Source organism: Camarhynchus parvulus, chromosome 2 (assembly GCF_901933205.1).
Source record: "Camarhynchus parvulus chromosome 2, STF_HiC, whole genome shotgun sequence".
Classification (NCBI taxonomy): Eukaryota; Metazoa; Chordata; class Aves; order Passeriformes; family Thraupidae; genus Camarhynchus; species Camarhynchus parvulus.
Window position 1 is genome coordinate 142,505,170 of NC_044572.1, and position 24,905 is coordinate 142,530,074.

General features: G+C 40.4%; 1 protein-coding gene across 5 annotated transcripts in view; it reads right to left on the reverse strand.

Moving 5' to 3' along the window:
• The window catches only part of ASAP1 (ArfGAP with SH3 domain, ankyrin repeat and PH domain 1), a 142,053-nt gene that overhangs the window by 96,425 nt on the left and 20,723 nt on the right, over positions 1-24,905 (reverse strand). For 4 of the 5 annotated variants that reach the window (XM_030943110.1, XM_030943107.1, XM_030943109.1 and 1 more), the window contains exon 3: positions 16,226-16,355. In XM_030943110.1, the coding sequence (XP_030798970.1) occupies positions 16,226-16,355 (130 nt within the window). Of the gene's footprint in view, positions 1-16,225; positions 16,356-16,818; positions 16,865-24,905 lie in introns of those variants that run through there. The other variant, XM_030943108.1, reaches the window with a different exon arrangement.

Sequence of the window (24,905 nt, forward strand, 5' to 3'; positions counted from 1 at the left end):
AATGTGAGTCTCTGAATCAACCACGACCATGGCAGACAAAATACATGCTGCAATTTTAAGAGTTTTCTTGAACTATCCTTGAATATTCAGGAGCTACCAGGATATCAAATCACTGAGGACAGAGTAAAAGCAGCACAAAAGGCATTATTATACCAAGATGGAAGTCCATAGTACATCTGCATTTTGTTCTTTGTATCTCAAAACACTAAAAGAGATATAAGAAGGCAATTAGGTTGACCTCAACTATGGAAACACTTCCTAAGGGGGTGGGATTAAATATGTGTATACTAATGTTCTTCAAGCTCAAAAAGAAGTGATTGATGTAAAGCAAGAGAAGTCTACAGTCTGTAAGAACAGAGGAAATAAACACAGAATGAATAATTATTTTCTCATACTATTAAAATGACAAATAAAATCCTAAGGATGCAAGTTTAATTAAAAACTCTGCTTTTTATCTTAAACACCACATAGGTAAGATGCAAAATTTCTGTTTGCATGGATGCTAACAAATTCTAATTAATGAGAAGGATACTCAGGACATCTGTGTGTTTCATAGTTTATCATCTTCAGCTCAGAAAATTTCTGAGCAGCAGATTGTTGAAATAGTATCATGATTAAGTTTTCCTGGTAATGTTCTCCCCAAGACAGATGCTATTGATCAGTGATTGTTAAAGAGCAGGATACAGGCTTAGGAGAACTTATGATTTGACTCAATGTGGTGGCAATTTCTGGAGAAAAATTTGACAACCAAACAAGTTTTGAGAATATCTAGTGCAAGTACAGTTTTTACTGATTCAATCATAGCACATTTCTCCACCCACAATGTGTGTTTCAATTCCTAACCATTCACTTTTCTCATTACTGTGTTCACATAAGCCAGGGTGTCTCAGATGCTCTATGTTAATTTAATGCAGCTACAAAAATGGATAACAGGATAGAATTAACAACAGGATGACTAGGACAGAACCAGTACAATCTACAGGGACATGCACCGTCTTTCAGAACAAACTACCCACAAAATCAAAATCTGCCAAGTTGTGAATAATACATTTATTTCTGCAAAATATAAGCAGCTTTTATAGAAAATGTTGTTATCTAAGTCTTCTGGAGGTCTTGCTACAAGCACTGAAGCATTTAAGAGCCATCCACACAGACTTGATATCAGTCAACTCTAGACCCTTCAAGAAGGGACAAGATATACAAGGATGGAAAGTTGGGTGGAAAGTACTATCCAAATGTTCTGCTCAAAGTCTGAGCAGAAGTTAATCAAATTTCTTTTAAAATACTGCTCAATTAAATTTTAATACTGCTGAAGTTTTGAAACATTGCTTACCCGTTCCTCAGCTGAAATGAAAGTTTTATCACTCTAACATTTTGGAGCAATACCACGATGCTTCAACTCATTAAGTAATGAACTACACCTGATCCCTAGCAGATCCTAGAACATGATCATAAACTTTCATTATCTACCTTCGGCTCTATATTTCATCACATATCTCAGCCAATTTTTTGGAAAGCAACATCCAAGACAGCACAACTCATTACATTCATGTATCATATGCACTTGAGGAGCACATCTATTGTTCTGCTGTACACATTTTCATTTTTCTACATAAACTATCTCTTCAACCAACATATTGTTGTATTCTGTTTTGTTAATTCCATTACTAATAAAAAGAAGAAAAAAAATGCTTCAAAAACTGCACACAAAATATGAAGTAGGACTTCTTCAAACTCAGTTAAAAGCTTCCTAAGAATGGTCAAAATTGTTCCAAAGATTAATCCATAAAATAAAAGCCCAATAGAAACAAACCCATTGATTACAGGAAGCCTGTTTGAGACTACAATGCAGTCAAATAAACCAAAGCTCATTAACCAGTTGAAGATCTTCCTTTTCACTAGTGGGACACTGGAAATAGAAGCCTTTGAGAGTCCTTTCCAGCTCAAACCACTCTATGATTCTATACAACCCTAAACTTACCAACTGTCTTTAAGCTTCAGGAGAGAAGTGACAGGCCTGGGTCAACTCTTTATGCATCAGCTGAATTCAAACTAAATGCCCATATTGATGAAGAAAGAGCACTGGCTGTCTATATCCTGCATGTGCATTGCTTCATGGGCCAGAAACCACAGCACAGACACAGAAAAGCAGCAGCTCCATTCAGTTTCATTCTGAGGTGTGTGTACATTTTTTGTATTGATGTGGGTGAATTTACTCTGACACACAGAGGGTAAAAAGTAAGGCTAGTACAGAACACAGAAGCCCAGTTGCAGGCTCCATTCACATCTTAATTGTTACCACATGTAAAACACATCCCTAAATGACCATCTGTCTCTACAGACTTCCATTTTAATTTATCCCAGCCCAGCTTCCCAAAAGGCTGAGTGGTGCTCAGTGAACTGCTTTTTAAAACATTTTCAGTCTACTTTCATTATAAACTTCTAGGCTTGCATATTTTTCCTTCCCATTAAAACTACATGCTACTCAAATCCTACATTGAAAACAGAAATCTTAAATTTTCTTTTGAGACTCTGCTATAACTCAGAATTTTGCAATATGAATAAATTTACCTGGGGCCCTGTCAAAAACACTAAGATGACCTAATCAGAGTCAAGATCTTCCATTAAGGTTAAGTGTCCAGTACACCAGTGTTTTATGAAGTTTTCAATGGTCAATTAATACATTCAGTTGCCTTCCCATGGAGGCCTCAGTACTCTCTTCATTCAGCTAGGCTACTCAACTTCAAGGCAAGTTCTCAGAAATTAAGAAATTCCAATTACTGGTCATGTGGAAAACACACTACATGATTTTTTTATTACCTCAGAAAAATTCATTAACTGGACAGGGACAAACCCACTACTCTAGCATTCAGCTGACCAAGAGATATAAATTTCTTTTTCCCACACTTGCTTTCACACACAGGAAACAACACTAAAAAGACTTTCAGCATGTATAAGCAATAGTTAAAAATTCACACTATCAAACCCTAGTCTTTTATACATGCAACTCATCTACAGCTGTATTCAGAGTGATCTAATCTTTATTGTAAAAGTCTCAATCATGGTCAAGCTTTAACTAGATTTGTAAAGTCTTCCAGCAGAAGCACCATAAACTCCCCAAATGGTAGAATTATTCAGCAGGTTGGTAGAACAGTCCATAATGACTGGAAGTCCTTCAAACACAGCACTTCACTCACTGACATACAGGAATCATTAACACCACATAGGGTGTTTCTTGCACCTAATAACATTCATTACAGGTGCATCTACTTACTTTTAAAGCCTCAGGCCAAGCTCCAGCTCTCCTAAACGATGAACAAAGTTCAGGTTTTCCTCCTCTACCACAAGATTATAGGTTTGTTTCAAATTAGAGAGTCATACAGCAACTTGATGAGAGAACGATACTCCAAAAGGTCCTGTTAAGTAAGACTAAAGCACAACCTTCTGGTTTAACTTTTGGCACACAGACAAAGGTCCAGGTGCATGTTTACAACAGGCAAAATCACTCTATCAAAAAGGCATCCACCCAGATATCTTTGTACACATTGTACATGTGCTTTCAGCATACTTCAACTACAAGCAAAATGTCATCACTCCACCCAGTAATTTCCCAGTTTGAGTCATGAACCAATCATTGATTTCATATTAATGCCCAAGTCTGTAATTGTTTCCCAGGTTCATAATATGAACGGTGCTCTGCACCAGCTACATTGTATTAACTCCTCATTTCCCTTTGCTTTTCTCACAGGGAACACACAGGGAGTGATTCAAAGAAACAGCTGCATTGCTATAAGAACAATCACACTATACCTTGCTCACTGCAAGACAAATGAGACAGTTCTAATAAGTACTTGTCAACTTTATTGATGAGTTATCTAATGGCATACACTCATCTGGACCCAATGAAGTAGCACCATTACTTGTAGGAACAAGTTATATGTCATGAAGCAATTGAGATCATGACAGAAAAAAATAAGGCAGGACAGCTCTTGTTACCATCAAAAGGCAGCAGGAGAGAACAAAAAGTAAATCAAATCAAATTGAAAAGGAATACACAGAAAGGGAGAAAATTGCTTTGTATGCAACCAGGTTTGGCCTTCCACACAAACATTAAAGCTACGGAAAAATACCCACGGTTTTTAAGATTCAAAGAGACATGAATTGCTTTCATATTTACAATATGCACAATATTCACTGATTCATTTTAAAGGAAGCTGCTTTGCTGCAACTTGTTGCCTAATTAAATAGGATGTGAAAAACAGGAAGCTGTACTAAACTGCACATGAGTTCAGCAAATAAGAGTAGGCTTTGCTGAAGTAAAGCAACACCATTAGAGCTGTTTTAACCACAGAAAAAAAATTTGAAAAACCTGTTCTAGACATGGTGGAAAAAAGCAAGCAAGGAAGCATATGGAGCACTTCAAATGAAATGGGGAGACAGGGAAGGGCAGGAAGTGAATCTGAGGGTTTAAGTCAGCAGCAAAGAGCTTCATTAAACCTGCAAACTGTCAGCAAAGAAAAAAGGGCATTTCTTCTCATGTTTTCTCTGCCAGTTTAAACAAGGTCTCCTTCCAAGCACTTCCTGTGAAAGCTTGGCAACAAAACTGCCACCAGAGGATTATAAACATTTTTAAAAAGGAGGATTTAGAGAGATCTAGCATCTCTTTCCTTATAACTGTACTAGTGAGCAGACAATATTTGGGCACTTGGGCTTCTGCAAGTGACCCCACCCCAAAAGATTTTACTTCTCTGTATGCTTGAATCACATCACCTAAGGAATACCAACATTTTTTCCAAATCTGTGAGCAGACAGTTCTGGTATTGTAACAGTGAAAAATAATTTAAGTAGGTCTTAACATCAAAGAGTCTCTTTAGGCTTCTTTCATCCCTCCCTGAAAGAGACTAGAGGTGGGGGAAGAAAAACCACAACCAACCAAAGGGGCAACAAAAAAAACCCCACCACAAAACATCCCCTAAAAATTATACCATCTTGAGTGCTGCAGCCATGGCAATATACTAGAAAGCTAAAATATATATATCCATCTGCCTTGCAAAAGAATCAAAATTTTATTGTTTTGCCCAAGCAGCTTTCCCCAAATCAAATAATAAAAGTTTAATTTTGGCAAAGTCTCATATGAAGAACAATTTGCAAAAGAAATCAAAGCATCGTTTATAAGGTTTGGAAAATGCAGTGTGTGAGACCAGTTTTACAGTAAAAACAAACAGCTTTGTCAAAACATTTAAGGCAACTTCATTCAACTTTTTATTTCTAGTTAGTTATAAATTCTTGTCTTCTATGAACTCATTGTCTGTTTTAATACATTTCAACTTCATGACTAACACAGATAATATAAATACTTTTCCAATATAAGAGATTGGACAACATAGTCAGGATATCCTACTTGCCTTGTCTTAACATCATCACTCTTCATTTAACAATTTTCCCCATAATTTTGACACTTAGGGAGGCAAGAAAAATACAAAGCCAAAACACAACCAACAGCATCCATGTATCTTAGATTTAAGCTACCTCCTTAAGAATTCTTAGTTAAAAGTCATCCATTCCCACTGATTTCACAAACACCATTACCATTGTATATTACATTATTAACAACACAGGGATGGACCATCATGGTCCTGCTTACTTACAACAGGGTACAGCCTGGCACAATTTTCACACTCTGTTATACTCATCCTGGCATCATTTAACTTTACTAAAATTCAACAGATTCATAAGCTGACAATTAACAGTTTTTGAAGGTTGTAAACAGACACTCTGTCATCACTGAACAAAAGCATCCTGAGTTGCTTTTAGCATCAACATTACATTTTTCTAACAGCTGTCTTCATTTCCTCACTACACACTGCACAGAACAGCTCAACTACTTTCATTGTGCGGTACTTTCAAGCCTATGACACTGACATGTAGAAGTATTAATTAGAATGGTTTTGTTTGTTTTGCATGAGCAATGCATTCATCTCATTTGATTGTCATGTGTTTTTTATGCCACCAGCCTTGACTTCTGTAAGGCCTAGGACATGGTCACATACAACATCCTTGTCACTCATTAGGGGAGGCACAGTTTTGATGGATACAGGTTGGATGATAAGGAATTGGCTCAATGACCACATCCAAAGTGTTTGAATCAATGGCTTAACTTCCTGCACCTGGGTCCTGGCAACTCCCTATATCAAAAGGCTGGGGGATGAATGGATTGAGAGAAGCAGTGTCAAGAAGGCCTTGAGGATTCTGGTTGTCAAAAAAAAAATTAAAAAAAATAAATCAGACATGAGGCAGCAATGTGCAGTTGCCAATTGTACCCTTGGCTGCACCAAGAAAAGCGTGGCCAGCAGGCTGGAGGAGGTGAGGCCCTGCTTGCAGTGCTGTGTCCAGCTCTGGGTCCCCAAGAGAAAAGGGACATGGACCTGCTGGAGCAAGTCCAGACGAGGGTCACAAAGATGATCAGAGGGCTGGAGCACCTCTCCTATCAAAGCAATCTGAGGGCACTGGGCTTGTTAAGTCTGGAGAAGAGAAGCCTCCAGGGGAACTTTATAGCACCTTCCAGTACCTAAAGGAGGCTACAACAGAGCTGGAGACTTTTTCCAACAAGAGCATGTAGTGACAAGGGGGAATGGCTTCAAAGTGAAATATAGTACGTTTAGATTAGCCATTAGGAAAAAAAAATCCCTATATTCTATGATTTTAGAAAATTAAGCTTTTAAAACCTAATCAAAATAGGATATCTAAATCCTAGTGCAGTCTCACAACAAGACACAACTCTCCCAACAAACAAAACCTGGTATATTTTATTCTTTCCTGCCTCCCCCATCCCTAGTAAGTTTTTCTGAAGTGCTACGGAAAAGATTAAGTTTTGTATTAAGGACACTTCTTCAGGTGTATTTCCCCCTTGTCCAAAATTCTTGCTTTGAGAATAAAAAAAATCAAAAGATAATTTACCTGAAAAGTAAAATATATTACAAGAAGAAAGGAAATTGTTATAATAAATTCAAGGTGGGAGCTCTAGAATTCAAAATGCAAATCACCTTCCTACAAAGAAAAGTCAATAATAAAAATTAACCCAGCAGGGACATAGTTCAGCTCTAATATAGTTATAACTTTACAGAATAAATTAGCTGACTTTCTAGAACTACAGACTGGTCATTTAAAAAGAATTACATAATTTTCCAACATTCAATAAGTATTCAAACTATTCCTAAAAATCACACAAAGCCTCAAATTTGATAAGCTTTTCAACTACACTTTTGCAGAGGTGTGAGTAGTATCCCATTTTCTCTATTAAAGCAGTCTCCCTCTGAAAGAAAAAAAAATCCATTTTCTTACACTAGTTTTATTAGGCTTAAATGTGCTCTTTTTCCAAGAATAAGCTCACTGTAAACTCCTACCTGAAAACACAAAAACACATTCATGAAACTAAACAACCACTTTACCCTGCCTCCTTATGTTCTAAAAGATTAAATCATGCAGTCCAAACAATTTTAAGGAGCCTACTTCTACAGTCAAGTGGAGTTTTGAATGTCTCTGAGGACAAGAGGTTTCACATTCTCTCTGAGCACTTGTTCACCAGACTCATGGTTCAAAACAAACAAGCCCCCAAAATAATAATAAGAGAAAACCACAAACACACCCCCTCAAAACCTTCTCAAAAGTAGTCAGAATTTCTACTCTATCAGTTTTCTCCCTTTACATGTACTACGTACTTGGAGAAATCCATATGACCTTCCCTTAGTCTCTTGTCTAAGGCTGAAGAAATGATGTGCTCTAGGCCCTTCATCACCTTGGTGATCCTTACTTGGACTTGTGGCAGTCTATAATTTCTTTCATGTATTGATGAACCCCAAACACAGTACTTTAGATAAGGTCTCACAGTTCCTAACAGGGGGGAAGAACTACTATTTTCTGGCTGCAACTTATACTAACGCCACAGTACGTGGCTGGCCTTCGTCACTGTGAACCCACACTCAACAGCTCATCCACCTGAGTCCAAGGCTCTTCCTCAGAAAACTGTCCTCTGGCCAGCCTGTACTGCTGCACATTGGCAGCTCCATCCATCCCTGGGGCAGGATTTCATATTTCTCTTCAATGAGTCACACAAGGCTCCTCCTGTATCAGGCCACTTCTCCAGGACCCACTGAAGGGTGACTGCTGCCAGCACATTGAACAACTTGGTATGGTCCAAATAAACTTGATGAGATCACACTCAAGCCCACCATCCACTCAATTAAAAGACACCAAATAGCTCTAATCCCAAAACTGATCCTGAAAGGCACTGGTGCCATTTGCAACCTGAACTTTGCTTCATTGATTCCCCTCCCTCTGGGCTTGGCCACCCAGCCCATGTCCCACCCACCCTGCAGATCCCTTATCTCTCACCAGCTGGGACAGAAGGCTCCCAGAGCACACCATGTCTAAGGTCTGACAGCCCTACAGACTCTTGTTTAGCAGAAGTTACCTCCAGCACCATACTGATTTTTAGCTCTTAGCCAAGACAAAACCAAGAAATTAAAATACTTTACTGGCATTGTAAGTTTCTATTTCTGCATCAGAAAGAGTTTTATATTTCTTCCGTTAAGAAATGTAACAAGAAGGATAAAACAAGAAAGGTCAAGATAGAGGTGGCTATTTAAAAGAAAGAAAAAGCATACACTTTCCAGCTTAACCACAGCAACAGTAGAACTTCAGGCCTCTCTTTTCACCACTGACTAAGAGACAAGAAGGCCACGTGGACCCACATGCACATCTCTGCGTGTAAAGGGGGAAATGGAATCCTTACATTCTGTTGCTTTTTCACAGGATCATTAAAGGATCCATAATCACCACAATCAAGCCCACTGTACTCCAAAATCTTGCTTGTCACAATGCTTATACAAAAGCTTAGCATTAGCCCACTGATAGCAATATTTACATCCCATTACATATAGCTATAGATAAATAACACAGATTAACACTCTCTCTTTAGAAATATAAAATAACTGTTTGTTGCACTTCTCAGCAGGGAGTGGAAATCCAGCTGCACTCCTTCAGGAAAGGAAACTCATGCCATTATCTCAAGGCTTTTCCTTTGTACTCACCAGTAAACTTTAGACCTCCTGGCCAGTATCAAACAAACCTGGCTGAACAGTCTCTAAGAGAAGTACCAAAATATGCTGCTAACTGGACTCTGAGAAGTTTTCCATGAGATATAAAAACGCTATTACTTGAGAGCCCTTTTTTTAGAATATGCTTATATTGCCTACCTTTGCACTTGAAACAATACTGATAATTAGCATTCTCAGCTTGATTCTGCCTAATGGTTTTATTGCAAGGCACTATTCCATTCAAAATGAGATGCTATGATCTTTCTTACAATTATCCTCTGTAAATTTGCTTCACATCTGCTGTTTAAAATTATTAAAAGCCATCTTTATTCATATTGTTACAAATCACAAAGACAGTTATGAAAATTGAGCTTTACTCTTCGTAGTAAGAAACATACTGGAAATTAAATCAACCAATCTCATTCTGTTCTGAACCATTCACGTGCAGTCCTTCAGTGACACCCTGCTGAAATACAAACATGGCTTTGTGGGTTGTATCCCCCAGTCTGTTTTCTTCAAAGTACTTTTTTATTGCTTTTTAACTATGGAAGGTGTCTCCGCAGGACTCAAACCTAAACATTAAACTCAGCTTTAAGTTATGTCACTTTAAGTGTCTCCCCTCCATCAGGGCCAAGTTCCCATGACCACATGGTACACACTCTGTCAGGGTTTATCTGCACAGCATACTGAACAGAGTGCACCAAAGAGCACTTTCACAGCTTCCTAACTGATGAGTAAACATGAAGCAGCCTGTTGGGAGTTCAAAACAAGAAGCAATACTTCCCAAAAAAACATATGAGGTACCAAATGCACTAAGTACTTTCAGAAATATGCCTAAAATTAATACAAATTCTCAAAAGGCAAAGCGAATTCATCTGCCATGACTGAAACTTTGAGCTACTAGTGAGTGTTTCTTAGTTTTCCTAACATCAGTCACATTTAAGTAAAAGGAGATTGCCTGCTTATTACAGACGAATGCTTTGACTGCTATCAAATGAAGGGTAAAACTGATTACACACTAAATGAATAAATACTGTAGCATGCAAATATAAAAGCATCCTCAGCTGCATTTTAAATACAATACACTGCTGTCAACTCCATCTGTATCACATTTTCAGTATTGTGATCCAGAGTCACCCATGTGCTCCCACTGTGGCCTCTGTATTTCAGAATGCTCACATCCCCATCTTTACATCTCTGTTGCAATTTGTCATTCAATGCAAAAGCAGCAACAATTGTCCTAAGTTTTATTAACTGCACAAATAAATTTTTCTTATCCGTTATTTTTAGGATGGTTTGCTATCAAAAGCCTATTTCCTCAAAAACTGAAGATTGCTCATGGTCTGTTACATAAAAAACCAGCTCTGAAGTACAAAGCTCTCTATGATGCAAGACTGCTTCTAACTGCCATAAGTAATAATTTACAAAGTTAGGAAAAGCTGAGTTTAAGTCTAATGCTGCTGGAGTTCCCTGGATTCACCTCCAAAAAATAAAAATTTATTTTAATTTTAAAACATGGAGAAATACAAAGATTAGTATGTTATAATTTATTTGTTGTAATTATATAGAGGTGATGCTTCAAAAGAAATTAAGTGACAGAAATTTTTTCAATGTTTCTATTTTCCTGATGCACACACAAAATAGATCCTACTCATTATCACAGCCCAGGGTAATGAACAAAGTCTATGCATAATACCAGCAAAAGTTGCTTCAGAATGGAAATGCTCCTGTTCTCATGTATGGTTTCATTTGCCCCCCTTGATAGAACACTTTGTCACTGGAAAAGGGTCTTGGGATGGAAAAGGGTATGAAATCACCACAGAAGATCTGATGTTACAACAGTCTCAGTGCTACACAAGTTTCAACAAAATTATAAGGAGGAAAAATGCTGTCCCCTCATCCTCATGCCAAAAGTCCCTCCTCACAGTAGAATAAGAAATAAATGCATAAACTGAAGCCCACAGGGAAAGCTACATATGGGAAACTGTGAAAATGATTCATACACAACACATTTTGAAAGAAAATTTTTTAAAAAGGCAAAGCAAAAAAACCAACAACCCCATACTTTCCCCTTTCCCATCTCTAATCTTAGAGATGTATCCATGACATGAAGAAGAACATGAGAAAAGTTCTCCTTTCAAGCTTTGTTACATTGCACCAGACTTGCACCAAGAACAACAAAATGTGTGTGAGGCTGAGCAGAAGCCAGACAGTCATTCTTTTAGTGATGTATACGCACACATCTGTTATAGGACCAGCCTAGACTGACAAAAGCTCAGGCAGATCAGCACGGTGAGAAACAAAATGAGCAACAATCATTGCAGGAATAGTGTTGGTTGGGGTTTTTTTTAATTAAAAACCAAAACATAACAAAACCAAAACCTGAAAGCAAAATGCAAACATATCTGCAGCCAATCTAATTGTCAGAAAACACATTTTGAGTTTTCAGCTTCTCACTCAAGTGCAAAAGAAAGAAAGAAATAACATTAATCATTTAAGATGCTCAAGTATTACAGAAGCACAACAGCAAAACAGACATTAAACTGCAAAATCAGCATCATCCCAACTGAAGCTATTCTTTATTTTATCATCAGCTTCTAGCTGTCCCTTCATATCTACCAGCCTGACTAAAGAGAATTTAAATATTTAAGCTTAATCTCTGTCTCCAGACAGTCCTGCACAACATCTGCTACTTTAAGAGAAAGACTCAGAACTGCCTGGTCATGATAACTGAGCTATCCCTTGAGTGCAAAGATGTCCTTTCAGCTGGAGCTGGGACACAGCAGAATGATAATCAAGACAGTCTTGTGGTGATCCCACATGTGCATTACTTATTCTCAGAACAGATGTCATCATTCTCTAAAAATTCCAGCTAGCTCACAAAGTAATATTAACTCAATGATTAAAATCAACTTTTCAAAATCTATTTGAGTAATACAAATCATGGAGCTTCTGTGGATATAAAAGCGTGTCTGGTCAAAATAAAGCAGAGGCTGTATTTTAAGAGACTGTATCAGTGATCTGTCTGTATTTACCATTTAGGCTTTTTACTTTAAAAAAGTAATTAGCCATCCATTTACATATGGAATAATTCCCTCTTCATATGATCATTCCAGATTCATATAATGGTTTGGGTCAGAAGAGACCTTAAAGAGCATCAAGTTCCACCCCCCGCCACAGGCAGGGACACCTTCCACTGGACCACGCTGCTCAAGGTCCCATCCAGCCTGGCCTTGAAAACTTCCAGGCATAGGGCATCCACAGCTCCCCTGGGCAGCCTGTTCCAGTGTCTCACCACTCTCACAGTAAAGAATTCCTTCCCTATATCTAATTCAGTTTAAAGCCATTCCCCCCTGTCCTGACACTCCACACCCTTGTCAAAGGTCCCTCTCCAACTCTCTCAACCTTTAGGCCCTGGGAGGCTGCTCCAAGGTCTCCCCAAACGCCTTCTCTTCTAGAGGCTGAAAACTCCAACTCTCCCAGCCTTTCTAAAGAGCAAAAGTGTTGCATTATAAAAGAAACCTCCCACCTGCATGCAGAAATGTGTTTAAAATATCTTTTTTTTGCATGACTGTAAGAGTATGCTGAAGAAATCAACAGAAAGGAGTACAGATTCTAAATTCTCTCAAATTTGACCTATAGTACAATATAATGGTTGTTTCTCCCTCTATGAGTTTGAGAAAAAGCCCTATTATTTTAGCAACAGAATGAACTTGAAAATGTGTGTTTACTTGGAGGCAATTACACAACACTCATGCTCTAAAAAAATATTATAAAACAACCTTGCAGCTTTTGTTAATTACTGTTAAAGACGCCTAAGCCTGGCTAGAAATATGGCAGGGTCTTTTTTTTAATCTGGTGTGACTGGATGACAAAAATCTAAGCTTGGTCTCTTAAAAGGAAAAAAAACAACTTGAAAATCTTCGTAAATTTCAGTAGTTTTAAACAATGTAGCATGAAACCTTCCTATTCAATAAACTGCTATAAAGTAGCATGTTCTTTCTATTGTCTTTGATTAATATTATGACAGATTTAAATAAAGTTTGGGTGGAAGATTTTCTTTTGTCTGTTGCTTTAATAAGTTGAGAACAGAGAAGTCCTTTGGAGGAGCACTTTCATGGTTCTCATTTTGTGAGGTATGCCTTTGTGCTTTGTTAGGCCTTCCACTGAAAACTTATTGAATGCAAACTCATCAGAATCGGTAAACATGTCTGGTCTGATTTTTCAGTTGAAACTTGCTCCAAAATTGCATATAACTGGATCCAAAATCTCCTCTGAAAATAATTTAAATAGGAAAAAGAGTGGTAACTAGGAGATAATATGTAGCAATTCACCCAGCTGAACACACTGCCCCTCTACTGATGGACGAGCAAGTCAGAAAATCAGCAAATGAGTCCATCACCTCTTATTATTTCAGAAAACTTGTTAGTTGTGATGCAGGAACAATAAGTTCACAATTTTTTAATAACTTCACAGAATCAGGTAAAGGCATCTGCACAAAACCACTTCTTTTTCGTCACATTCTTTATGAAAAGGTTTTTCTTATCTAGCTACTGATCTGAGCTACAGCAGGAAATACACTGGACTCAGAGGCTGGGAAACAGAACTAACTTTCATTAAATCTGTTTAATTTCCCTTGCATTTCTGTTCAGGAAATAGTTCCAGTTTGCAACGTTGCTTAGAATAAAGAAAATAATTAGTTAATCCACAAACTAGCTTATAGTCGCAGAGGTAGATGCAGGTTGTGCTGAATTCAATTAGCTGTAAAATAACCTCAGATCCTTCAGCCGGCAGCGCCATAACAGCACGGAGCCTGACACTGCCTGCAAAAGCCCAGAGAGAGCTCCAGCCCAGATGCAACATCCAGTGGAAAATCAAACAGCTGCAAGGATGGAACCATCCCCTTTGCCTTAACACAGCAGGCTCACCACTGAAGTTCAGGAGCTGCTTGAGGAGTTCTTAGGTCATTCACAACACATCAACAACAGCAGCAGGAGCTACAGAACACCCACTTCAACCATTGGTTTTAATCCCGTGTTTCACAGACCTCACTGCTTTAGGTAAGCAGGTGTAGAGAAACCAACCCAGCTTGAAAGCAGCAGTAGCAAAACCGTGTCTTCACTGTAATTGTAGCTCGCATGCACAAAGACTCCAAAGGAGCCTTTTGCTAGCCACATCCTGACTGTATTTCCCCATGCAAATTATTAACTATCAATTTGGGAGAGTTGCAGATTTTTTGCACATGGTACAGTAGAGCCTGTTTAAATCTTGTTCCCCACCAAATAAAGCTTTTTTGCATTTACTGATAATAAAAAATAATGCAAAACAAGTCCAGTTTAAACTGCGATCAGTTAAAATAGGGCACGTAAAACAGTTATAGAAACAAAAGAAATTCAAAGAAGAGCAATACAAGCAACAGAAGTACCCACCATCCTTTATTCCTCGATTTATTGTCAAATCTGACATAAAAACTTCTAAATACACACAGTCCACACAAATAGTGAAGAACACTGTGTATTTATCTTCTATATTTTGTTTCTCTTTGGAAAGGCATTATCACATTCAGCCTGTACTGATGTATATCTCCCAAACCATGAAAGCATTACACTGTATTCTTACCCTAGAAGTCCTCAGTGATGACAAAATATATATTATTTAACTCTATGCATGCTGTCAAGTGTACTAATAAGCATATCAATGTCTGTACCTATTCCACATCGTTAAGAACAGGGGGCAGCAATTCTGTCAAACACTAACCTAACAGGTTGATTCGTGAGAAATCTATCAGTGGCCATGGCTTAGTTACAAGAGAAAAGAAATACCAAACCAGTTACAAATATCGAAAAGTTACAGATGTTAATCTAGGTTACATAATAAAAATAAAAAAGATAATTCTAAATGTGAACTTACAATCACTCTTGTCAATTGCCCCACACAATAGCGCTGTTACAGTTTTGAACATAGGCAGTTTTTCTATTAAAACTTCAGCTGATCTGAATCCTGTAGCATTATATTTCCATACCCAAGACTATCAAGCAAAAACAATTAATTAAATAATTAATACTCTTTCCTTGCATACCAAATGTTTTGCTCATGCCAACACATTTAGCAGAACTAAAAGACTCTATTAAATCCATCTCCTAGATACACGCTGGCTCCTGAAGAATCGACAAATACTTGATGAACTAAGTCTATAATCCAAAACAACAACTAACTGAAACCTCTGCAACAATAGCAAAAATCTGTCTTCTTTCAGCGTCATCATGCTTGGACCTTCAAGCAAGCACAGGGCAAGAGAAGAGCTGTACACTGTCTTCTTTTAAAGTCATTTGGAAGACATTTCCTCATAACCACTGACCTAGTCCATAGGAAATCACTCTGAAACCTCAAATAGGAAGTAGTGGACTGATATTCCTTGGAAACCAGCTCTGGAAGTTTACCCATTTTCATGCTCCTATTTGACAGCAGAGCAGGGTGAACATTTAAATGACGCTCATAACAAGCATGAAAAAACCCCAGCACTGAGGCTTCAAGGTTGAAGTGCTGAGACCGTATAATCTCTTCTGCTGCATTATTTTGCTCCTCTCCTTCCACCAATTCTGTTTTCATATTATTTCCCTCTCTCCACATTCACCTCTTCATCCTTACCTCATTTCTTAAACCAAGTCTCCCTTGGCAGATTTCTGCAGAGTTCTGTGCTTAGTTGATGTAATGAGTGGCTGGGGAAAACCTCTACTAATGCTCTCAAACAAAACTCACCCTTCATCTTCCCTCTGAAAATCCCAACATTCACGCATTTTTTTCTACTGCAACAACTGACAACACTGAAAACACCAAGAAGTACCACAGCAACATTTAAGTTCAGACAACTGCTTTACGCACTAATCTTTGAGACGCCAGAGCAGGAAAGCTTTCTGTAACTAGCTCAACACAAGGGCAAAGTCCCACAATTAAAAGACCAGATTACATGCATACCAACGCCTCTGGCTCCTGTGGATTTGGGCGGGTGGTGCTGCCCGGTCCCTGATGCTCTCTCAAAGGCATACAGAAAAAGAAATTAATAAAGAGGAACAAAAAAGAGGGAAAATGGTAAAAAACAGGGGATAGGGTGTGGGATGTGGACGATTTACCTCTTCCAGCAGCGTGACCGTGTTCCTGCAGTTCTGCAAGCGGGTGGTGAAGCTGGAGGTGGTCGGGGAGTTGTAATCCTCTGTGGTCTCGGCGATGAACTCCGACACGGTGATCTGGTCCGGCATGATCCTGCCCCACCGGTAAAGCCCAGGAGAAGCCGGGCACACAGATCCGGAGAGAGAAGAAGCCAAGTTTCGAGGGGAAAGGTGGGGGGAAAAAATAAGACAAAAAAAAAAAAAAAAGGAGAGGGAAGATGTTAACAGCCAGCAGAGACACGCAGCATCAAAGCACCGGAGCCGCAGAGGGAGGCTGAAGCTTCGCCCTCTACATCCAGCCTCTCCCCGGCCGCCCCCTCCTCCTCCGGGCAGGAGGTGAAGGGGGAGAGGCCCCCGCACGGCGCCCCTCGCTCGGCCCCGCCGGTGGGGAGCGCTCCCGCGGCCGCCTCCGAGCAGCCCGGCTCGGCCCCGCCGCGGCGCTGCGGGGAGGGCGGCGGGGGGAGCGGCGACCGCGCCGGGCTCAGCCCCTTTCCCCACCCGCGCCGACCCCCACGCCCCCGGCCCGGCCGCTGCTCCCGCCCGCGTCGAGCACTGACTTGTGCGGGCTCGGGCTGCGCCCCCGGGCGGGGAGGCGGGGCCGGGCCGTGCCGGGCGCGGCGGGGCCGCGGGGCCGCGCTGACGGGCACCGCTGACGGGCACGCGCCGCCCGCCGCCGCTACGCGCGACAACGAGGAAGCGGCTCCGCGCAGGCGCGGCCGGCGCTCCCCTCCTCCGGCCCCGCGGATTCTGAGGGGGGGAGGCTGCCGCTCTTTCGTTTTCTTATCATAAAAAAGGGCTTTTTGGTGGAACTCGACAACGTCGGGAGGTGCTGGGCTGCGGTACTGTCCCTAAGCGGGAGAATGAGCTTCCCGTGCCTCTGGCAGTGGGGAGGGACCATGCCCGCCTCGGGCTGCGGCTCCGCTCCCGCTCCAGGGAACCCCCAGGGCGAGTCGGAGGCTCTCTTGTTTCTTTATTTCCCTTCCTTAAGTCCGTCACGGCCGGTCGGAGCCCATCCGCCGGTGATGTGGAGCCGAGGATTCGTGCAGCTGAGGGAGCCACCCCTCTCGGCAGCCTTGACTGCATAGGTTTTTACGCTCCTTAGTCTTAGTTAATTTTTAAGAAGTCTTGCTATGATTTAGAGAAGCCCTTGAAGTTGCTATTGCCGATTTTGCGTTACCAGTTCTGTGCCTGAGCCTTGCCAGAGCAGAGCTGTCTCGGTGCTGCCGAGGCCGGGTCGCACAGCCCAGCGCGGTGCCACAGAGCAGCGCTGGCCCGAACCTGAACCGCGGATTCACAGCCCCGTGTCCGCTCACAAACAGTATTTCTGAATAGTTAACATTTCCTTTATCCATTGTTACATTGTTGCATCGCATAACTCAGGGAACTGACAGACAGACCCTTTTTTTTTTTTTTTTTTTTAAAGCTTCGGTTTGGGGTCCCATATGTTCATTTCTAAAGAAGGCTAAGTCTCAGGAGGCTCAAGTAATTGTGGTCATCTGCTGCATCAGTGTGATTTATTTAGCCATACTGTGTGATTTCCTCCTCCTTATATTTGGGATTCTCTCCACACAAGCTGGGCTATTCAGGAATGGTAAATATTCTCAAATCTGAACAATTGAGAATGAGCAATATTATATGGCTGTATCCATTTCAAAAGATTTTATGTTCTCTGCATAAGTACCTACCACATTACAATGTGGTTAGGCTCGTATGTGGTTTTGTATGTAATTCTAATAAAATGCCTGTGCAACTCAAAAATAGTTTACAGTATCAACTAAAAACTGCAATGCCTGAGTAAGGATAAAAAGGAGATGCCTGATTTGAGTATACTCATAAAAAAATTACTTCTATGCAGTTCTGTCAGCAAAAATATGACCAATACTCCTGAGCAGTGGTCCTGCCTGAACATGTTTCTGTATTTCATTGCCTTAGTAGAAGCCCTCCATATGGCCATGTGACTGCTGCTGCTGCTGCTGCTTCACGTGATCCAGCTTTCTGGCACAAAGGCTCTGAGCTTGTACAGATGATTGTTAAACGTCATGAGACTCTGAAAGGTAGAGTAGGCAAGAGGAGGAGGAAGCCAAGAAAAGAACTGTGTGGGAGTTACAGTGAAAAATGGATTTGGGCAAAAAAAATGAAGCACTGAAGAAGCAGCGGGAGAGGTAGGAAGAAAATCAGTTGATGATTGTGTTCATCAGTGGAGGAGGAAGAGATACCAAGAAGATAAAAATGTCTGGTGGCATCAAAAGCAGTACAGAAAGGAGAGTAAAGAACTGGCTGGGGGATTGGGCCAGGGAAGAGCTGTTGGTAACATCCAAAAGATCTGTTTTGGCCTAGCCTGCTTGGAAAGTGGATGGTTGAGGGACATGGCCCGAGGGCCAAGCAGGGTCTCTGTGGTCACCCCCTGTAATTTCCTGATGAACATCAATCATGGCCTGTCACACAGCTGTTCCTGGTGGTCCACAGGTCAGCCACAGTGTTCACATTAGGAAGGTTCCTGATCCCTCACTGGCAGATTTCAAGTGAGGATAAATCCATCACACTAGTGGACAAACTGGTTTAATTAATTGGGTACTTTCACTGTCAGGGTTGAATTGTTCTTCTTCAGGCTGAAGTTATTGAGCTTGACCATTAATCTCTGGATTGTAAAATAACCTCATCTCTTATCCCAATAAATCCTCCCAGAAGCTGAACATATTGCTAAAGACATAATTGCTTTGATACTATGTTGTGCAAATTTAAACTACAGAATTGAAGAGCATATTCAACTAAGAAAGGGAGTAGACTGGCCAGGGAAACTATGAAGAGTGACAGAAGTGAAGGCAGAGCAGAAAGTGCAACTGAACTTTTGTGTTTCCTCATCAGGGAACAAAGTTGTCTCCTAAAAAGACATTAAATGTATAAGAAATATAATGAATACAGAAGAATACTGGTCAATAAAGAGAATGGCACAATGCCTAAAAATGAAAAAGGAAGATCATAGCTGCCTTTTGGTCTGTTTTTGACTGTTCTGAAATTGTTTACTCTGCCAGAGAGAATACAGTGCTCTGTTTTGCTGCTTAGAAGCAGCATTTCCCCTTCCCCTATTCAAATGTTAGTAAATAGCCCTATAGGCATGACCTCTTTAGACTTGGATTATTTTCATTTAAACACACTGGAAACAAGATCAGTTAATTAATGTGATTTTAATAAAAATATACAAGCTGCCTGTAAAAATGTGCTAATGTTTAAACTAGTCAAATTATGTAAGTATTTCAAATTGCATTCAGTGATTTTCAGATTTAACCATGTTTCCTGTTTTGAATTGCAATCAGTATCTGAGATTCAATTCTAAATTTGTAAGATGCGCCCCTCTATATATTGTCACTAACTGAAATCACTGTTTCACTTCACAAATGTCAAAGAATAATCATCACAGTGTGAAAGTTATATTTCACAGCGTCTGCTGTAACCCTGTCTTAGTCTGTGCTAGATCCTGGGTGAGGCTGTGCCACAGCCTTTTTCTCACGGAAGTTTTGCCAGTGAAGTTATGCTTATCTCAATCCTCTTGGTATTGTGAAGTGAAATGCATCTTGTCCATCCTGGACACGCTAATGCCAGTGAGGATCGTGCAAGCAGCACTGGAAGTCACTTACTCCTTACTGCTGATGCATTGCAGTCAAGGAAGTTGTGCTGTCTTGCCATCCCACCCAGTGATTCAGTCTACAAATCTATTTGATCCCCTGGCTTGTATTGTGATTGCAAACAGAAGAGTTAATTACAGCAAACTGACAATAGTTCTGCAGTACTGGTGGTAGTCACCATGCTTAGGGAGAGGTTAAGGAACATAGCAATGACAAGCTGCAGGCACAGGTGTTATGCAATAAACTGAATAGCAATGATAGTGTTCTTCATTTTATAGTATTTTGGAGAGTTTATATTTAGATTGAGGCCATCAGTTCACTCACAGGAGCTGAACAGGAGTGAACAGGTGATGATGTTGTCATCACTGTGAACTTTGCAGCATGACCAGTTTGTGCCAGAGATGAAGAGCTACATGGCACTTGCACAGCCCTTCACATCATCAATGCAATTAACTACTGAAACCACACAGCAATAAGGTAGAGAATAGCAAGATTATGTTTCCACTATAGATAAGGAGCCAGATAGATGAGCTTGTGGCCCTGCTGTGTTTGTGGCTGTCTAGCTTTAGTCATGCAAAGCCATCTCTTCAGGGTATCAACACCTCATCTAGGCTGAAGCTGGTGGTGAATCTCCTGTGGGATGTGATTATGCTGCCTGCAGAGAGCAGCCCCAGGACCACCCTGAGGTCACACTTCCCTGCTGCATAGGAAGCAAACTCACAGCTGCAAACTCAGGTGCGGTTGCTGCTTTTGGAAACAAGCTTGACCCGGGTCCCTGGCTGTGCACCAGTGTGTTGTCAAGCATGCTCAGACAAGCTGCCTCCAGGGCCATTTGCAACCTCTCAGTGTGGCAGCAAAGTGTGTTGTTAGCTGGAAAATGGAAATCGCTGCACACATCCGTTCTGTGCAGTGATCCTCCTGATTAGTACGGAAGTAGTGTAGTCGTGGCAGGATCTCACTTGTCAAATTCAGAGGGTTTTGATTCTCAAGTATTAACATGACGATGCCTTTTTGCAAATACAGTTTTACTGTATTTGCAAATAGAGGTTTACAGGTTTACACTCATTTCTTGACTTGCAAGGTTCCCATCTTGGTGGTTACTGCAGATAAAAGTGCTGACTTTATAATATGACAGACAGTAGTGCTTAATTAAAACATCAAATCATTGAAATGAACATTAGTAAACTATATAGTTGTTCTTTTTATGCTCCTTAGCATCTCCACAAACATGGAGAGTGTCACCAGCTCAGCAGCAAATAGCAACAGTAGTGTGCTAAAATGCATCAGGAAAATATCCTTAGGCTGTGTTTCTCTACTATACTGCTATCCTGAATAGTTTGTGGTTTGGTGTTAGATTCATCCAGTTCAGCTAAACACAGCAGTCAGGAGTACTTCCCATCCTCCTCCTGATTCTAACTCTCTTTATGAGATAGTTGTATGACATCAGGCATCCATAGCATTTGATACCTGATGAAGCTGATTTGAGGTTCCCTGAAAAAATATCTATATGAGAAATTGCTGTTCCTACATTTTTATAGTTTTATTTTCAGATAACTTCTGACAAAATTAATGGCAAAGGCTTATTTAAATTTATGGCCATAATACTAGAATATCCACAAATATTTCTGAATATCAGCTCTTCTCATTTGAGTTAGATGCTGGGCTTAGGGGATGAAAGAAGCTTCAAATCAACAGGAATCTCAGCAGGATGAGTTATGCTTTTGGTTTTGGAATATCTCACGTGCTAAAACTCAGTAAACTTTTTTTGTTAATGGAACTCTTAGTTTTGTTTTGCAAAGCAAAACCACCCCTTTTATGTAATGACAAGTAACATCATCACTTTGTACTTCAGCAGGAAATGTTTAGTCAGGAGGAGTTTCACCTCCAGGAGCTGTGTCCTCTCAGAGGACGGTCAGAGTCTGACAGCCTTGCATGAAATGTAACAACCACATATTTAACCTGCAGCATGTTTGCACGTTTAATATCACATAAGTACATGATGTACTCACAGGAAAAGGCAAAGTCTATTTTAAACACTGAAGCCTACATCACACACTGTGACTGGTGCTAATTTGCTTGGAGGGAACGTACATGGTAAACTGCAGAGTGTTTCTACTTGAGGAAGAAGGCTGTTGGCTTTGACATTTGCAAACAAACCTTTGAAATTATTACATTACTGGGACCAAATAGTCAGGTAACTTTCCAGTAAAAAAACTTCTTGCCTATGTCACACTGCTGAACGTGAAGACCAAAATCCAGGTCCACCAAACATGCTGATGGCAATTCTGTGTTTTTTATGGGACAGTATCTGCTAATGTGGCTTATGAACTGCATGAGCTGTGTCAAAAATTTGTGCTGCTGCTGTGACTGTGTTGAATGCAAGAATCAGCTGATTTCAATTTTAATACTGGCATCTCCCACCATTTGTCTTCATCTGGTATTTAAAATGGGATAGAGAATGTCTCAGAAACTACATGTTATTTTAAAAACTTTTTAGCGCTTACAGTAGTGGCTTAAACAGAAGGTTCTTTTCCCATTCTTTCAATATTGAAATGAGAGCAAAAAGAGAGCCCATTGTGTTCTCATTATAAATGACATTTTAGTAGCATTAAGATCTTGTGGTTTTAACACTATGTGGACAAAATGAAAAAAGATTAAATCAGATCATCAGAAATATTTTGCTGAATTATATATTTTGCATCTTATTTACGTGAATGTCCTGGGCAAGTAGCTTGGCTGAATGATAAGGAAGCTCAAATAACCATCTCAAAGGACAGCTGAAAATAACAGTACTGAAAATGAAGTGCGGCATTGAGTTACACAAGATTAAGCTGACTAATCTGCTGATTCAGTTTTGCCTTTGTTTTTTGGTTTTGTCATGCAAGATCAAGTGTCAAGCAGACAAACACGTAATGGTATTCCAGGCTTCCAGTAACAACAACAAGCAATGGGCTGTTCCCCTGCCACTTCTGCATTCTTCAAAAATAAAACAGCAAAATGCTCACCTGCAGCAAGAGGCAGCAGGTGAGGGACAAAGATGCTCCTTTTCTTGTTACAGGTGTACTGAATTTGGTATTTCTATTTCACAGATGTTTTTTGTTAGAGATGCTCATTTAAGAAACCTTACTTCAGTTGATAGGAAGTGCAATAATGCATATGAAGGGTCTGGAAGAGAAGCCATGCAAGGAGCAGCTGAGGTCACTTGGGCTGTTCAGCCTGGAGAGGAGAAGACTGAGTGGAGACCTCATTGTGATCTCCAACATCCTCACAAGGCAAAGAGGAGGGGCAGACACTGATCTCTTCTTTCTGGTGCCCAGAGGCTGGACCCAAGGGAATGGCTGGAACTTGTGTGAGAGGAGGTTTCGGTTGGATATTAGGTTTTTCTCCCAGAGGGTGGTTGGGCACTGGAACAGGCTCCCCAGGGAAGTGGCCACAGCCACAAGCCTGACAGAGTTCAAAGAGCACTTGGGAAATGCTGCCAGGCACATGAGATTCTTGGGCATGGTCCTGTGCAAGAGCAGGAGTTGAACTGTGTGACGTTATGGGTTCCTTCCAACTCAGGATATTTTCTGATTCTGTGTGTCAGGAGGCAACAGATTCAAATGCAGCTCTTACAACATCTACAGAATATAAAAGCACAGCAGTGTATTCTTCTATATGGACTGGTTTTTGGACAGTCCAAAGGTATCAAACTCTTACAAGTGCTGATGGATAAGAAAACTGTCAGTGGAGCCACTCGTAAGTTTGGTGTTAATCCTTGCCCAAGTGACAATATGAGCTTGCTCATTATTCCGAGATGGTCAGGCAAGAGCTGCTGACCCTGAGAGAGGTGGTGTTCCAGCAGTACCCACCATCACTGCACTGGTGAGGCTGAGGAACACCACAGGGAAACCTGGGCACGGTTGTCCTTGCATTCCTGACACTGAGCAAATCTTTGAAGGATTGTTGGGAAGGGCACTGCAGACATGTTGGCAGGAGAGCAGGTCATTCCAGTGGGATTTAAAGGACAACATGAAGCCAGTATGTCATGAAGGGGTACTCTGATTGAAATGAGAGAAATTAGAGTCCTTCCAAAGAAGTAGTCATATTAGCTGGATGCTTTTTTCTTTTTTTTTTTTTTTTTAATATGAGAAATAGCAATGACTAAAATCAGAGGGTGATACTGCAGAAATGAACATGTTGCAGGGCAGCTGGCATAGCAGGCTCTCCAAAATAAAAAGAGAATGAAATAAAGCCTCAACCCACATTGCAAACATTTCAATATTTTCTCTTTCCCTCTGGAAACGATATGGCTGTGTCATTACCAGGCACATCTCTGGTTCTACTGAAGATGCTAAATGTATGCTGATGGCAACATACAGTGTTTTGACTGCAGTAAAAATGAAGGTTCAGACCAAACTGAACCTGAGACGCAGTTGGAGAATGAAATAAAGGTTCTGTAGAGCTGGGATCATGTCCTTGAGCTGCCGCTCATGGCTCTGACATGGCAACTGATCTCTGTGTGCATCATTTCTCTATCTGCGGAATGCAGACAATTACATTTATTTCTCTAGGTGAAAGAACACTGGGCTTTTTCAGCTGAATACTGCTGTATCAGAACTAAGTATTTTTAATATACATTTTATTGTAAGAGTTTCAAAAAGTAGCTGAGGGATGAGAAGGACTGTCAGTCCAAACAATTTTGTCAGCAGTTTTTTGGACAGACAAAAAGGTTTGGCAGTTAAATGAAAGGGTTTCTTTCTACTAGTTGTTAATGCTGTGAAAATATAAATCAGAAAGATCTGGGTTTGTGAGGAACTCCTCCCTCTATATTATAGATTTATTAGCATTACTTTGTGGAAAAAGAGGGACTAAGACCCCTATGATAATAAACAGAAGTCACTAGCAAGGTTTGCTAAGACACAGTTTGCAGATGTGAATGTGTATGGGCCTACAGAGTTGAAGTTTTAAGTGCTGGCTTATAGTGTTGTCTGAGCATACTTTATTTCTCATAATTTCCTAAACAGCATCTCATTAGAGAA